The sequence below is a fragment of the Suricata suricatta genome, chromosome 16, assembly GCF_006229205.1.
Source record: "Suricata suricatta isolate VVHF042 chromosome 16, meerkat_22Aug2017_6uvM2_HiC, whole genome shotgun sequence".
Lineage (NCBI taxonomy): Eukaryota > Metazoa > Chordata > Mammalia > Carnivora > Herpestidae > Suricata > Suricata suricatta.
The window spans coordinates 54,575,319-54,590,884 of NC_043715.1; the positions used below are offsets into that span (position 1 = coordinate 54,575,319).

Genomic DNA, 15,566 nt, shown 5'->3' on the forward strand with positions numbered 1-15,566 from the left:
TCCAAAGCAGGATCCAGGCTCTGAGCTGTCTGCACACTGTCTGATGTGGCCCCGCAACTCAGAAACCATGACATCATGCCCTGAGCCAAAGTCGGACTCTTAACCTACTGAGCCACCCAGGTGCCCCAGTGATCACGAACTTCTTTAGGTTTAGTTTGTCTGGGAAAGTCTGTATCTCTTCTTCTGTTCTGAATGACAGCCTTGCTGGGAAAAGGAATCCTGGCTCAGTATTTCTCTTAATCAACACATTGAATATTTCCTGCCACTGCCTTCTGGCCTGATAGGTTGTAGTGGACACTTCTGCTAATAAATTTATGTGACTACCCTTGTAGTTTAAGGACATTTTGTCCCTAGCTGCTTTCAGAAGTCTTTCTTTATCTTTGTACTTTGCAAGTTTCACAGTGATCTATTGTGGTGTTGACCTGGTTTTGTTGTCTTTGAAGGCAATTCTCTGTACCCCTTGGGCTCGCATGCCTGTTTCCTTCCTCAGATGGGATAAGTGTTCAACCCTAATATGTTCAAACAAACCTTCCTCCCCTTGTTCTTCTCCTTTTTTTCTGGAACTCCTATAATATCAATAATGTCTTATTTCATGAAATCACTTTGTTCCTTCCATTTTCCCTCATGATCCAGTAATTTTCTTTCCCTCTCTTTATGAGCTTCATCATTTTGCGAAATTGTATCTCCTATTTCACCTATTCTCTCCCCTCTCTCCCTTCCATCCTTGCTGTCATTGTATCTAGTTTATTCTGCACCGCTTTATACCGTTTTTCAATCCATCCTGACTAGTTCATAGGTCTTTGATTTCTGCAGCAAGGGTTTCTCTGGTGTCTTCTATGTGGCTCTCAAGCCCAGCTATTAGTCTTGTAACTGTTTTTGTAAATTCTTCTTCAGATAGATCGTTTATATCTGCTTAGAGCTCTTCTCTATGATTACTTCTTGACGTTTGTTTTGGAGAGACTGCCTCTGGATTGTCACTTTGGCAAGTTTCTGTCGTTTGCGTGTTTTAACAGCATGTTAGGAGCCTGTGCCTGATACTACTGCTATATTAATAAGAGGTCAAACACTGTCCAGGGACTGGCACTCCAGGACATTCTCCTGGCGTATGTTTTGTACAGTCTCCTGTTGCATTTTGGCTGCTCTATCCCACTGGTTCATTCTTGGCAGATCACATCATTGTTGTTGTCGTTGTGAGTATAAATGTTTGACTAGGTGTGTTTTGATTGGTTTGTTGATGGAACCCTGAGGAAAAAAAGGCAGAGTGTGGGAAGTCTCAATTCATATAAAGAGCAAAACTGGGGGAGGAAAATCTAACCAAGAGTCAAAAAACTATAAAGCTGATTCCAAGGAAACAGAAAGGAAGAAAACAAAACAAAACAAAAAGAAGAAAGGCAGAAGAAAAGACCAAAGATGGAACAAGAATACAATAAGAAAGTCAGATCAATACACACACATATATATGAGAAAGAACACAAATGTGAAACTCTTACCAGATTCCAAGGGGGGGGAAAAAAGAAGAAGGAGGAGGGGGAGGAGGAAAGAAAAAATGGGGGGGAGGGGGGAAAAAGTTGTCTATTGGTGGAAGGGTCTGGTGACAGTGCTGGTCTGGAGGAGAGGCTGGCTATGTTGGGCCAGTCAGTCTTTTCTCCACTAAATAATCAGTGGCCAGGCACTCAGGGGCAGGGCTTGGGGTAAGTTTGTCCTGCCTCCACTGGGGCCCTTCTGTGCTGCTCCTTAAAGTCTCATTGTGTTGATGTTGGGATGGAGGAAAATGGTGTCACCCCAAGCTCTCCTCCAGGCACTTGGGCTTTCAACTCACATTGTTCAGGCAGTGCTCAACAAATAGAGAATGCAGCCATTTATCCCTGAGCCACAAATCTCCTGCAGTTTCTCCATAGCACTCAGCTGGGATTCAAAACCTGATCTCTTATAAAATCTGGCATGGTCTAGATATGGATCTGCTCCCCTCCTCTGAAGAAGAGCCTCCCCACACTGTGGCTGAAAGCCCTTTGGCTGGCACTTGCATGGTTTTCTGTCGTTGGGGAGGCAATAAACCCTCTTTTCAGAGTGCTCTGGGATGGGGACATTTCTCTCCCATTGCCCTCCAGAAATCACGACACCACACAATGCATTCCAAGGCCAGCTCCATCTTCCTCGGGACCATACACCATGGCTCAGCCTTATTTTTTTGATAGTGTTTCCCAATCTGATTCATTCTTAGTATATATATCAACTCACAAAAGAAGGATACCCTTCTAGTTGCACGAACATGCTAAACTTAGAGGAATTTGTTTTTTTTTAAGTTGCATTGAAACACTCCCAGCCCCTTTTACCAGTTTAATAGTCTTTAAGTTTTAGCTTGTAACATTAGCCTATAAGATTGACTAACCAAACCTTTCTTTGTATATCTATATTGCATGCAGTGTTTCCGAGAAAGACTCAGAACCAAACCCTCTTATACAACCTTTCTCTGGGAAACAAATACACACCTGCAAGCACCACAGTATTTCCTGGAGCTGGCACCACTGAGTCTGATGCAACCAAGAAGTGTTACAGATGACCGTGTTCCCCTTTGATGGATTAACTGCCCTAAAGCTTGGCTAAAAATCTTTGGGCCATGGCCACCTGGGTGGCTGAGTACCTTAGGCTTCTGACTTTGCCACAGGTCCTGATCTCGTGGTTCTACTTCAAGCCCATGTGTGAGCTCTGTGATGACAGCTCGTGTTTGGAGCCTGCTTTAGATTCTGTGTCTCCCTCCCTCTCTGCCCGTCTCCCACTCACACTCTGTCTCTCTCTCAATAGAAAAAACATTATGAAAAAAGAAACGTGAAGCTAGGCAAGGGCTTTGGAGTTGGTGTGTGGGCAAGAGTCTGCCTTCTTCCCACGTGGCTGGCCTCCTGAAGAAAGCCCATATTCCTCTCCATCAAAACTCCTCTCCTAAGTATCAGCTTTGCAGGAGAACTTCCGACTTTTGGTAACAAAACTCATGTGGGATTATTGAGTACAATGGTCAGGAAAAAATTGTTGCAATGTTAAATGGCACATCATAGTGTGTTTATTCAAGAGCATCGGATGGAAGCAGGAAGAGGGTCATGAGGGAAGTATCAGATCATTAATATTTCCTCAAATTTCTCCTCCTCAAATACTATTCCAACATTTCCCTGGAGCTTCTCATTCAGGTTGATACGATATTCAGTTTGATGTTTGTGAACATGTACAGGCAGTCATGAGACCCTTTCAGGATGTAGCAACCAGCACATAGTTGATCTTATCCAATCTATGCAGGTTACAGTTCCACCCTCCGGGCTAAAGGTGAACACTTTTCTGTTTCCCTCCCTCATCACTTCACTCCTGACTGATCCCGAAATCTTTAAGTTTGTCCTATCCTGTGGACCAAAATTGGCCACTTTCTGTCCCTACATGTAACTTCTATAGGAGGCGGTAGTTGTAGAGTGCAGAAGGGGACATTGCGGTGAAGTTGTTTTGTGTCGGAGGCATCATCTGTTGGCTGGGCGAAGGAGTCAGGAACTCCTTGCCCACAAGACAGTAACAGGAGAGAACACAGGAAAAGAGAGAACACGTGAGAATTAGTATAATGGCAAATAAGAAGAGCAAAAAGGAGATGCTTTAAGGAGCTCATACATCACTTCTCACCAGGAATGTTAGCATTACGTGATAGTAGAGGGAGACAGACACAAATCAAGAAATAATGCCTGTATTATAGAGAACAAACTGATGCTCACCAGAGAGAAGGTTTTGGGGGGAGGGCAAAGGGGGATATGGATGAATAGGTGTTGAGAATTAAGGAATCCACCTGCTGGGATGAGCACTGGGTGATGTATGGAATTGTTGAATCATAATACTGTCCACCTGAAGGTAATATAACACAATATTTTGACTAACTGCAATTAAAAGGAAATCTTAAAAATTCATTAAAAATAAAGAAAAAGTGGTGGGATTCCAGGAAAATGTTGATATATCTTTGCAATATGAATGTACAGAAGTGGAGAATACATCCCAGGTGTCAGTAAGGATACCTAACTGTTTCCCTAAAGGGTATATGATATTACACTGATAATTCGTAATAATCATTTCACTCCTAAAGATTATTGAAATTATTACTCTTAGGTCACTATATCAGAACCAAGACGCTTCTTCCTTTTTTTAATTATTTATGTATCTTTGAGTGAGACAGGGTGCGAGTGGGGGAGGGACATGGAGAGAGAGAGACAGCATATCTGAAGGAGGCTCTTAGCTGCCAGCACAGAGCCTGTCTCAGACGCAAACCCACCAGCCATGAGATCATGACCTGAGCCAAAGTCAGGTCAGCCACATGCTCCAGAACAAGAATGCTTCTTGAATGCTTGGAATCTTTATTTACAAAAGGATCATAGAGTACATTTGAAATGCATACCTGAGTTTATGTATGATCTTCATATATTTTAATGAATACAAAATATTGGTGTTTAACGTGTTAATATTTGACATTATTTAAGAACGTAGATAATAGATGGCATCTACCACCTCTTTGGTATAGAGATACAATTAGATAGATATAGATGATGATTATCTGGATATAGATGATGATGATACAGATATAAATAGTTGATGTGGATAGATAATGCAGGTAGATGATACATAGACAGAGATAGGTATGATAGATGACAGATAGAAAGATATAGATACATAGGTAGGGAGATAGATAGGTGGATAGATATATATGCCTGGTAATCACTTTGTCAATGGCCCCAGACTTTAAAAAATGAATAGTTATAATTCCCACATGTCATCTATTATATCCTTTTTTCCACCTTGTAACTCCTAGGAAATCAAGATGGATACATTACAGAAAATAAGGACACTGTTGACAGTTTACCTCAAGTAGTCCTTGATTTTGCTACTTGGCATCTATTTTGTTTAGTCTTCCTTGCAGGGGACTTGAACTAACACAAAATGTTTTCATTAGTTAAATCTCTAAACAACACCCTGCTGCCACAAGTCAGTATAACTTCTCATATGACACCTCAACCACTGCCCTGGTGAGCAACCCCCTCCCCTGGCTCCCTCGGCACTCCACAGTGCAAGATTTAGAGAAGATCCCCACAGATTTACTTAAATATGTTGTAGTTTCAAGGGCTCAATCTGGACTTACCCAGGAACTCCTAAACTCTGCACCCATGGTTCCTAATAGTGGATTGAGCTCCATGTCATGATGGAGGGGTTCCTTTGATGTTTCAACCAAGTGAATGCAGACACATGACAGTCCAGGGTGTCTGCATTACTCCATAGTAAGCAAAAAAGTACTGCAGTAAGAGACAAGGCAAGAGAAAGGAAAAATTACAAGAAGAAGAATTGCATGAATTCTGCATGTGGAGAGAGGACACCTGTTTCCAGTTTGCACAACTGACTCTCTGAATAGCCAGAGGTCAGCTTCACTTGTTTCCCTTGTCAAGTATCTCCAGATCTTCTCAATCTCCCCAATTTTTTTTCCAGTGACATATGCATTTCAGACAACTCTTTGCCTGTATTATGACTAGAGTATCCTCACTGACCTCTTAACTGAGACTAGAGGGATTCAAGAGCAGTGGACCACAGTGCCAACTGAGACACTTAGCACTGACAGGGATTGAACAGAAATGAACAGTGATGATGGACCACTCCCTAGAAAGAGAAGACCTATTGAAAGCACATGTGGAGAAATATTTTGAAATGTGGGGAGGCAACGGGAGAGAGCCGGTAGCCATCCAAAGTCCGAGGCAGTTCCTGATGGTGATATCTGAGAATATATATAATGTTAGTGATTTGGCTAATATGGTGAGTTGCAGAGATCATGGAACACTTAATTTTCTGTGTGATCTAATTTATTTCCTGGGTGTTTCCTTAGTAGCAATTCTGTTTGATGACAGAGAGTACTGATGTTTCTCAGGCAGTTTTGGATGCTGTAGGCCCTTTGGACACTTTACAACGTCACATGGCAGAGTCGATCTGGGAACGGAACCAGCCTCCTGGATGCTCTAATAGGCAGGATCAGCAAGGCATGTGCTGTGGTTCCAAAAGTACTAGTATCCCCGGTGTCTGAACCCAACTTAGGTTGGGGCCACTGTACCTGGGTGACCTTCCAGGGATGCTGACTCAGCTGGCAGGTAACTCCCTCATTACCACTTAGCCTGTGATTAGGGTAGTCACGTGTCTGCGCTCTCTATTACCTATTAGTGGGGACACATGTCAGCAGGCAGGGGCAGTGAGCACTTCTGCTTCAATCAGTCCACCTAGTTTATAGGCCAAAAATCCCCATGGTCTTTCACAGCTCTGACTGTCCTTATAAGCCTTTCATTTGTTTGTGTGGATATAGGATTTTTATAAGTTGTAGAAACTGGTGCCATCAAGTTGTGTAGCAGGTTACTCATATTTAACATGAATACAATTAACATATAAAAATCTGGTTTATATCGTAGCTCTTATTTATGTTCAGCTATCCCAGGAAAACAGTAAGATTGCTAGAAAATAAGATACATTTTACATATGAACACAAGGAATAAGAAGGAAGCCCATGTCTGATAAAAGGACTGAGACATCATAGGAGGGAGCCTCTTGCTCCTCATTCTTGCTGAGGCATCATCCAGATGCAGGTGTTGTGCTCACCTTTTACCTCTCATGGCCCCAATATTGGGGTCACGTCACTGGGCACGAATCCTGTTTCATGATGAAGAAAGAGTAAGATTAAATCTGAGGGAACAGGGTGCCTGCGTCGCTCAGTCAGTTAAGCGGCCAACGTCAGCTCAGGTCACGCTCTCACAGGTCGTGGGTTCGAGCCTCGCATCAGGGTCTGTGCTGACCATTTGGTCAGAGCCTGGAGGCTGCTTCTGATTCTGTGTCTTCCCCTCTCTCTGACCCTCTTCCACTCACTCTCTGTGTGTCTCTCCCTCTTAGAAAATAAACATTAAAAAATTTTTTTAAATAAAGTGCGGGTACATAAGGATACTGAAAGAAAGTTATTTCTTTTGCATTCAGGGTAGCTGTCCTCCACAGGCAAGTCTCCTCCACCTCACAGGCAAGAGATCTCTCACATGGCACTCTAAGCAACCCTGAGAGAAGCTTAAGTGGATATCCAGGAATATCATTAAAACACACCATCTTTACCAACATTGTATCACCATGTCTGACACAGTGACTGTCACCCTCTTCACTGTAACAAGGTGTTACAAAAGGAACCTCAAATTTAGATGATGCTTAACCCAGATTTAAAAGAATTATTCTGCATGCAAATAGACTGCTTATTTTAAGGTAGGCATGTACAACAGTGCACGTAGGTTATTTAGAATACCATGGGAAAATTATTGGGGAAGATAAATGTTCGTTGAGTTGTCAAGATGATTTTTAGCTGGTATGAGATTCAAACTGACAGAGACAGAATAAAGAAGAAGAAAAAGTCACAAAGGAAATACATATACCCAAAAACCAAATTATGAAATTGAAACCTAGAGAATGGACCCATAGAGATAGATTTTCTGCTTTGTAAAAAAGAGCCAATCCATCTGTGAGGATTTCACAGCAGAAAGGGAACATCTGTTCAGCCTTCCTTAGTACGGCATTCTAAATGGAACTTGGGTAGTGGTAGCAAACTAGTGAACAGTAACAAGGCTTGTACTTGAAGGCTCAGCTCTAAATTCCCTATGTGCAGTGGTAAGAATATCTCTTTCCCTCTCTGTGCAGCATAGGGGTCTATTGCATGAAAGATGGATTTCCTGCTTTCTGGGGCAGCTGGGGGACAGTGTTCCAATTATGTTGGCTGTCTCTTAAGTAGCTTTTCCTTCAAAATAATCAGTATGACAAAGGGGCACATTTTGGGACCGACTGCCACTGTCTCACGCACAAAGTCAGGAAGGGACCTGGCAAAACACCATAGGGTAGAGAAGTCAGAAGCCTAGAACCATCTCTGCACAGCAGCTTCTTCTAAAGACTTTCCAGGTCTGGCCCCACTCTGGACTGCCCCTCAGTGAACAGATTGAAGGAGCTGAACATTTGGTTTGGCTGTTTATTTCCAGTCTCAATGGTAGGTGCTAGCTTTTTAGTGAAACCCCTAAGCAGGTACATGGGAGCAGAGAACTGGTTGTTTTGCTGCCAACATTTCAGTCTTTCTCATGAACGTCAGTGCTTCTTGTGCAGACTCATTCAGCACCTTGTTTTCCACTTAAAAACATTCAATTGTTGCTGAAGGTTAAAACAGTAAATATCCATAACATTGCGAAAATATAACCCACAACTGATTTCACTTTTGGTGGGTGTTGAACCAAAAGATACCACCAATCAAAACACCGAAAATGAACCGGGTTTCCATGCAACAAAAGAACACAAGGAATATTTCCAAACCTATCTCGCCACACAACAAAATCAGGTGAGTTATACACTAAGCACACATGCATATTTATCAAGGAATGTGGCAAAAAACATTTCATTTTGAAACATATCAAAGGTCATCCTAAATTAAGAGTCCAAGTCCTAGTGGATTGACGTCACAGGACCAGGAAGAATAGGCATCGTCTATTCTCTGATGCCCTTACTCCATTATTTGAGTGCTCATAGTGGGTGTTCAATTCCTGCAAAATCCACAGGAGAATGTAGGTAAAGTCAGTCTTTGCTCTGGGAACAGCAGAGGGAGGTATATCAGGGATTTATTGCATCTTACATGCTTATCTGCAGGCCTGGGAGTGGCTGTTTGTTTTTACATTCTTTGGCTGCCTTAGCACCATGAACTACTGAGGCACCCGGGTGGCTCAGTCCTTTGAACAGTCCACTTCAGCTCAGATCATGATCCTGTGGTTTGTGAGTTTGTGCCTGCAGTGGGCTCTCTGTTGTCCACGCTGAGCCTGCTTGGAATCCTCTGCCCCTCCCCCTCTCCATCCAAGCTTATGCTCTCACTGTCAAACATAAATCCAAAACATTAAAGAAAAAATTAACTATTGATACCTATTCTGTTAAGAAATCTATGTTTTGTTTCCTCTATTCTGTGGACTCTTAGACTTATGTGCCTACAATGTCATTACCTTCAAAACTGGTGCTAAAGTAATAAAGATCCATTAATTGCCTGACAAAGAATTCAAGACCTGATCATAAATGAGACACTTGGCTGGTTCAGGCAGTGAAAGGTGCAACTGCTGCTCTCAGAGTTGGGAGTTTGGGTGAAGAGATGAATCAGAGATAAAATATTTACAAAAATATCATAAAGATGTTTATGGAGGAAGAAGAGGAAATAGCTAGATAACTAAATGATACCAGAAAACTCTTGAGAGACTAAAAGGAAAATCCAAAGAGACAAAGTACAACATCCTTTAATGGGCAGTTGGGAAATACAGCTACTGAATTTAAAAATACTCTAATGGGCCAGCAACACTTGATGAAGCAGAAGAAGGAATTAGACAACATCAAGACCCCTTGTGATCAGTTATGTGTGAGAACCAAGAGTCTAGGGACTCATATGTCATTAACGAGTCTTACTCGTTATTTCCAGTCTCAATGGAAGGTGGTCGCTTTTGGCTGACACTCAAAAGCAGATAAATGGGGACAGAAAACAGCTTGCTTTGGTGCCTACATTTCAGTCTTCCTTATTAAAGTCAGTGCTTCTTGTGCAGACTCATTCAGCACCTTGTTTTCCATTTAAAAATATCCAATTGTTGCTGAAGAATAAAACAGTAAATATCCATACACATTGTGAAATTATAATCCACAACTGATTTCACTCTTGGTGGGTATTGAACCAAAAGATATCACCAACCAAAACATAGGAAATGAACCGGTTTTACTTGCAACTAAAGAACAACAGGATTATTCTCTGCCAAAAATAAATCCATTAAAAAAATCATTGACTTCTGATTTCTATTATTCTGCAATTGTATTATATCCCAGGAGGTTCTGAAAACAGGTGCTTGGATAAGCACTGCTGGCATAGACCATAAGTGTGCATCATTCATAAATGACTAACGTGACTTTACTTATGTGTAGAAATCTTTGTCTTGTCTCCCCTATTCTGTGGACCCCTAACCATATCTTCCTACAAAATAATTACCTAAAGAAAACTCATGAATAAAATCCTCACCCAACATCGTTAAGATTAGTGTGTGTGTGGTAAGCATGCTCTAGATGGTTTCTCATTGCAAATTTCAAGTGTAGAAAACAGCCACTGTGCTGTACAATAGTAATCCCATAATTGTTCATCCTACATAAGTGAACCTTGTTACATTTAACCTGCAAATAAACACTGCCAGGTATTGTGCCATTAAAAGATGGGTTTATTCTGGAATAACAGAATTTGAATTTAGTGACAAACAGGTTGAGGCAAACCATAGCTGAGTCCAGGGAATAAAGAAGAGGCCTGATTTTTCTGGAAACAAGGGGTAAGTTTAGAAGACTGTTCTAAACTGGGTCTTTTGGGTGACTCAGTCATTTGACCAGCCGACTTTGACTCGGGTTATGATATCGTGGTTTGTGAGTTCAAGCGCCACATTGGGCTCAGGGCTGGTAGCTCAGAGCCTGGAGCCTGCTTCTGATTCTGTGTGTATGTGTCTCTCTCTCTGCCCTCCCCTGCTGAAACTTGTCTCCCAAAAATAAAATAAATTAAAAAAAAATAAATGAAATATCCGACATACATTTTTTAAAAAAGGGCGTTTCTTATAAATTAAAAGTTCTTTGTAGTAAAATGGTAGTTTGAAGGATTGTGGGTTTTCAGTGGCTGAGCTGTTGCCTAGGAAAGATACGGAAACGTCTCTTCCTCTGGCTGGAATGGTAGAATATAACCTACGTCCACAGTCGAGACTGTGGAACGTGAAGAATTTCCCTTCCTGTTGGATCTGCCATTGACCATGAGTGACAGGGCTTGAGAGGTCCCCCTGCTGAAACCTCGAGATGCCATCATCATCTCAACATTTCTGTCACCCGCAGTTGCTGGCAATATTCTAATCCGTACTTTGAGGACTGTCACTTTAATTTTTCAGAGTGGTACAGAAAATATTTGCTTATCAAATATTTACTTTTCATGTTCTTGTGAATTACATTTTTTCCCTTGGAGGCCCCAGACTTCTGATTCTTACCTCCTCCTTATTCCTTCTTTTCTTCTCCTCCTCTCTTCTTCAAACCCGTATATACCTTACTTTCCCTTTGCAAGTATCCTGTGTTTGTGGAGTTTCCATTCATGTACTATTAAATTTGAATTTCTCCTGGTTGTCGCATGCCAATTTGCTTCTTAGTCAACAATGGATTTCCTCTGAGGTTCCAGTTCATGCTTTTGTATATACTTCCAAACCATATTTAGCTCCTCTTTTATACATTAATGTTATGGAAGAAAAAGAAACAGAAAGGAAGGGCACAGCATCCATATTCTGGGGGAAGTAAGGGACACCTATTTTCCAGTCCTTAAGTATGAGGTTAACTCACATGCACGTTCCTGAGGTCCCCAGCACAGCACCATGTGAGTAAAAGCTGTGTGTGTGCACGGAGTAGAAGCCCCATAAACACTGCCTGAAGGATGTACGTATGTTACCTTCCAAATACAGACTTTCTCAGACCATAACTGTTCCAAACACTGTCATGGGTACATACCTCTAATGCACTGATCTATGCTCTCCAGCCTATGGCTTGACTAATTGTAGCTTCTTTGAGATTTCCATGACCACGAATGCTGGGGAAAAAAGTGGCATGATGTTCCTAGGAGATCAAGTTTGACCGTGATAGAAAAGTGGCCTTTTCTGATGCCAGCAAGTCTTGAGATCATATCAAGAATGTTTCAGCACTGGACTACTGCTTCCCCTGCAGGTCAAGGCTCAGTAGTTCTTTGACTCCTCCTAAAAAAATCCCTGTTGCCTATGTGACTTTGTAGATTGCCTATAACCCCTAATTCAGAGAATGAAAACAGTTCAAATAATACAGCTTTCTAATCGATCTCATTGGGTCCCTGCCTCTGAACCTATTCCCCTGTACCTAGGTCCTTTGAGCATCATCTCCAATATCTACCGTAAAATGTGACAGATGAAAGCTATGCCCACAATGATTATATCATCCGATATGTCCTCCTCCAAGAACTGCCACTGATCAAGGCCTGGGCCTCACAGGAATGCGTGTCATCTCACAGCATCTGGTCCTCAGTAACACACAGGAATTCCGTTAAATCATGAAGATGTAATGGCACTTCCCTAATCCTCAGAAACCCACCACATTTGACAATTCCTTATCCCTCTGACATTTATTTCCTCAGAAAATGTAACCAACAGTTGCCTGTGACTTTGAAGTCCAAAAGGGAGTCACTTCGGGTTCCTATTCTACATTGGAAAGAGATCTTCACATTTTCTTACATCCCATCCCTCCCTACAGGATTTAATCGTGAGATAGGTTAACATTGTGTAGGGATAAAAGTTAACTCTGTACACATGCATGTTAACACATTACACACAATTTTATTAATTAAATTTATTAACTTCACACACAGAGTCATACATTCAAATCCACTCTATTACAATTGTACAAAATCTAGAATACAAGCCTTCAGAAAGTATTTGTTGACAAAACGATGTGAGAATAGACTTCCATAATGTCCAGGCCTGACGTCATTCATTAAAAATGTGTATTTATAGGGGCACCTGAGTGGCTCAGTCAGTTATACATCTGACCTCAACTTATGAGTTGGAGCCCCGAATCATGATCTGTGCTGACAGCTCAGAGCCTGGCGCCTTCTTTGGATTCTGTGTCTCTCTCTGTCCCTCCCCCACTCACACTCTATCTTTCTGTCTCTCAATGTAAGTTTTTAGAAAATATTTAAAATGTGTATGTGTAATTATATGCTATTTTGGGGAAAATTATTTATGCTCTTTCTAATCTCTCTGAGGATTTCATCATTCAAACCGCATCAACTGACATTCTCTAACTATTGCTGTAGTGAAATTACACCAGTGTTTCACTGCACTGCCACCTCTTTTTGGCTTAAAAACTAGTGGGAAATTATTTTATTTGTAATATTCAACAAGATTTTTGTCTTAATACAGGGGAAAGAATGAGGTTTTTAACACTTCTTTCATGAGAACTTGCATCAATGTCTTCACCAACAACAGCATCTCCTTGTATGTTTTCTCTATACATGGTGTACTTTGTTGCCCTTCATCTTCCATGGAGAATGAGGCATGAGTCACACGTAGTGAAGAAGGGCATGTCGTATCTCTGCTGCATCAATAATCAGCCACATAATTTTCCAAAACCCTCAGACGTAATGAATTTTGAAGTATTTTGAGAGTAGAAACACACTAATATTTTCTAGTCACAAATGTAGATAGGGGTGATGCGACAAAAAAGAGCACGCAGACTGAAATTAATTATACTTAAGCAAAAATTGGTCCTTTTAGGGCACCTGGGTGGCTCAGTCAGTTAAGCATGAAACTTTGGCCCAGAGGGTGAGTTCAAGTTCTTGCAGTTCGTGAGTTCAAGTTCCCTATCGGGCTCTGTGTTGACAATTTAGAGCCTAGAACCTGTTTCAGATTCTGTGTCTTCCTCTTTCTCTGCCCCTCCCCAATCCTGCTGTCTCTAAGTCTCTCTCTCTCAAATATCAACATTACCAAAACTAATCCATTTACTCCTTTGAGGCATAATAGCATACACATCATGTTTAACTTTGTATTATTCCTTAACATCAGTATTTTGATGTATGACTTAATAGAAACTGTTATGCTACATTCCAAGGTGAATTCTGTGACATTTATTGATATTTGATGTCAATGTATATATATTCCTAAATATTTATGTTTTCCAAACTACCTTCTTTCATACACTGTCTGGAGTTTGCTAAAGGGTACATTTAAAATGGAGGCCTTTCCTCCTTTTTATGTCTGTAGGATTTAAATCTTATGTGCATTTTCAGATACTGATTAAAGATCAAATTCCACTTCTAAGTGCTGCAATTTTTTCCACATGTGACTTTCTATGTTGTAAGATAGCTATGATGTGGAGCAAGTTGTGAGCTCCAGCTACAGGCTGGACCCATTCTTTATGTTTGGAATGTTTCTCCTCAGTATAAAGTCTGTGATCCTGAGTAGGGTTGAGCAGTCATAGGGGTTTTACCACATTCTGTACATTTTAAGCTTTTTCTCCAGTATGAATTCTGGGATGCAGAATGAAGCTTCACCTCTGATTCACAGGCTTCCCAAATTCTGAATTCTGTAATTTCAAAATCCTCCCCAGTATTTTTTCTCCGATCAGCAATCAGGATGTAGAATTGCTTAAGCCTTGCCACATTGTTTAGTATTCAGTGATTATTCTCCAGTATGTTTTCCAATGTGAAATAAGGGGTGAGCAGTCCACAAAACTTTCCTCATGTTCCTTAAATTTGGAAGATTTGCTCTAATATGAAATCTGTGATAATGAGTACAGGTTGAAGAGTGAATAAAGACCTTAATTCATTCTATACATTGCTCACTTTTATATAGTAAGAATTCTGTGAAGTTGGTAAGGTGTAAAGTCACTTAAAGATCTGGCCATACTCTTTACATTTGCAAAGTGTCAATCTAGTATGAATTCTGTGATGTCGATTTAGGCATGAGGACTGCTGAAAGGCCATGCCATACTGTTCACATTGGTAAGGTTTCTTAGTGATCTTGACTAAGGTATGAGGAACAGCTAAAGGTCTTGCCACATTCTGTACATTGCTAAGGATTCTCTCCAGTATGGATTCTCTGATGTCTAGTAAGGTGTGAGCGCTTGGAAAAGGCCTTCACACATCCTTTACATTGGTAAGGTTTCTCTCCAGTATGGATAATGTGATGTTGATTAAGGTCTGAGAGCTGCATAAAGGCCTGGCCACATTCTTTACATTGGTAAGGTTTCTCTCCAGTATGGATTTTGTGGTGGTAGGTAAGGCCTGAGAGCTGGGAAAAGGCCTTGCCACATTCGTTACATTGATAAGGTTTCTCTCCGGTATGGATTCTGTGATGGTTGGTAAGGCCTGAGATGTGTGTAAAGGCCTTGCCACATTCTTTACATTGGTAAGGTTTCTCTCCAGTATGGATTCGGTGATGGATGTTAAGGCTTGAGATGCATGTAAAGGCCTTACCACATTCTTTACATTGGTAACGTTTCTCTCTAGTACGGATTCTGCGATGTTTCTTAAGGTCTGAGAGCTGAATAAAGGCCTTGCCACATTCTTTACATTGGTAAGGTCTCTCTCCAATATGGAATCGGTGATGGATGGTAAGGGCTGAGAGCTGGGTAAAGGCCTTGCCACATTCTTGACATTGGTAAGGTTTCTCTCCAATATGGATTCTGTGATGTCTGGTGAGGTCTGAGGAATGGGTAAAGGCCTTGCCACATTCTTGACATTGATAAGGTTTCTCTCCAGTATGGATTCGGTGATGTTGAGTAAGGTGTGAGGGCCTGCTAAAGGCCTTGCCACATTCATTACATTGGTAAGGTTTCTCTCCAGTATGGATTCTGTGATGTCTAGTGAGCTCTGAGGGCCTGCTAAAGGCCTTGCCACATTCGTTACATTGGTAAGGTTTCTCTCCAGAATGGATTCGGTGATCTTTGGTAATAGGAAA

The 15,566-nt window shown here is 41.3% G+C and overlaps 1 protein-coding gene across 1 annotated transcript in view; it reads right to left on the reverse strand.

Annotated features, from left to right (window-relative positions):
* LOC115279876 (zinc finger protein 883-like) overlaps nucleotides 1–15,560 on the reverse strand; it is a gene marked incomplete at its 5' end in the record, with an annotated part of 44,251 nt that extends 28,691 nt beyond the window's left edge. The window contains 1 exon segment of the mRNA XM_029924377.1: nucleotides 14,648–15,560. Within this exon segment, the coding sequence (XP_029780237.1) occupies nucleotides 14,648–15,560 (913 nt within the window).
* Between the last annotated feature and the right edge of the window lie 6 nt (nucleotides 15,561–15,566).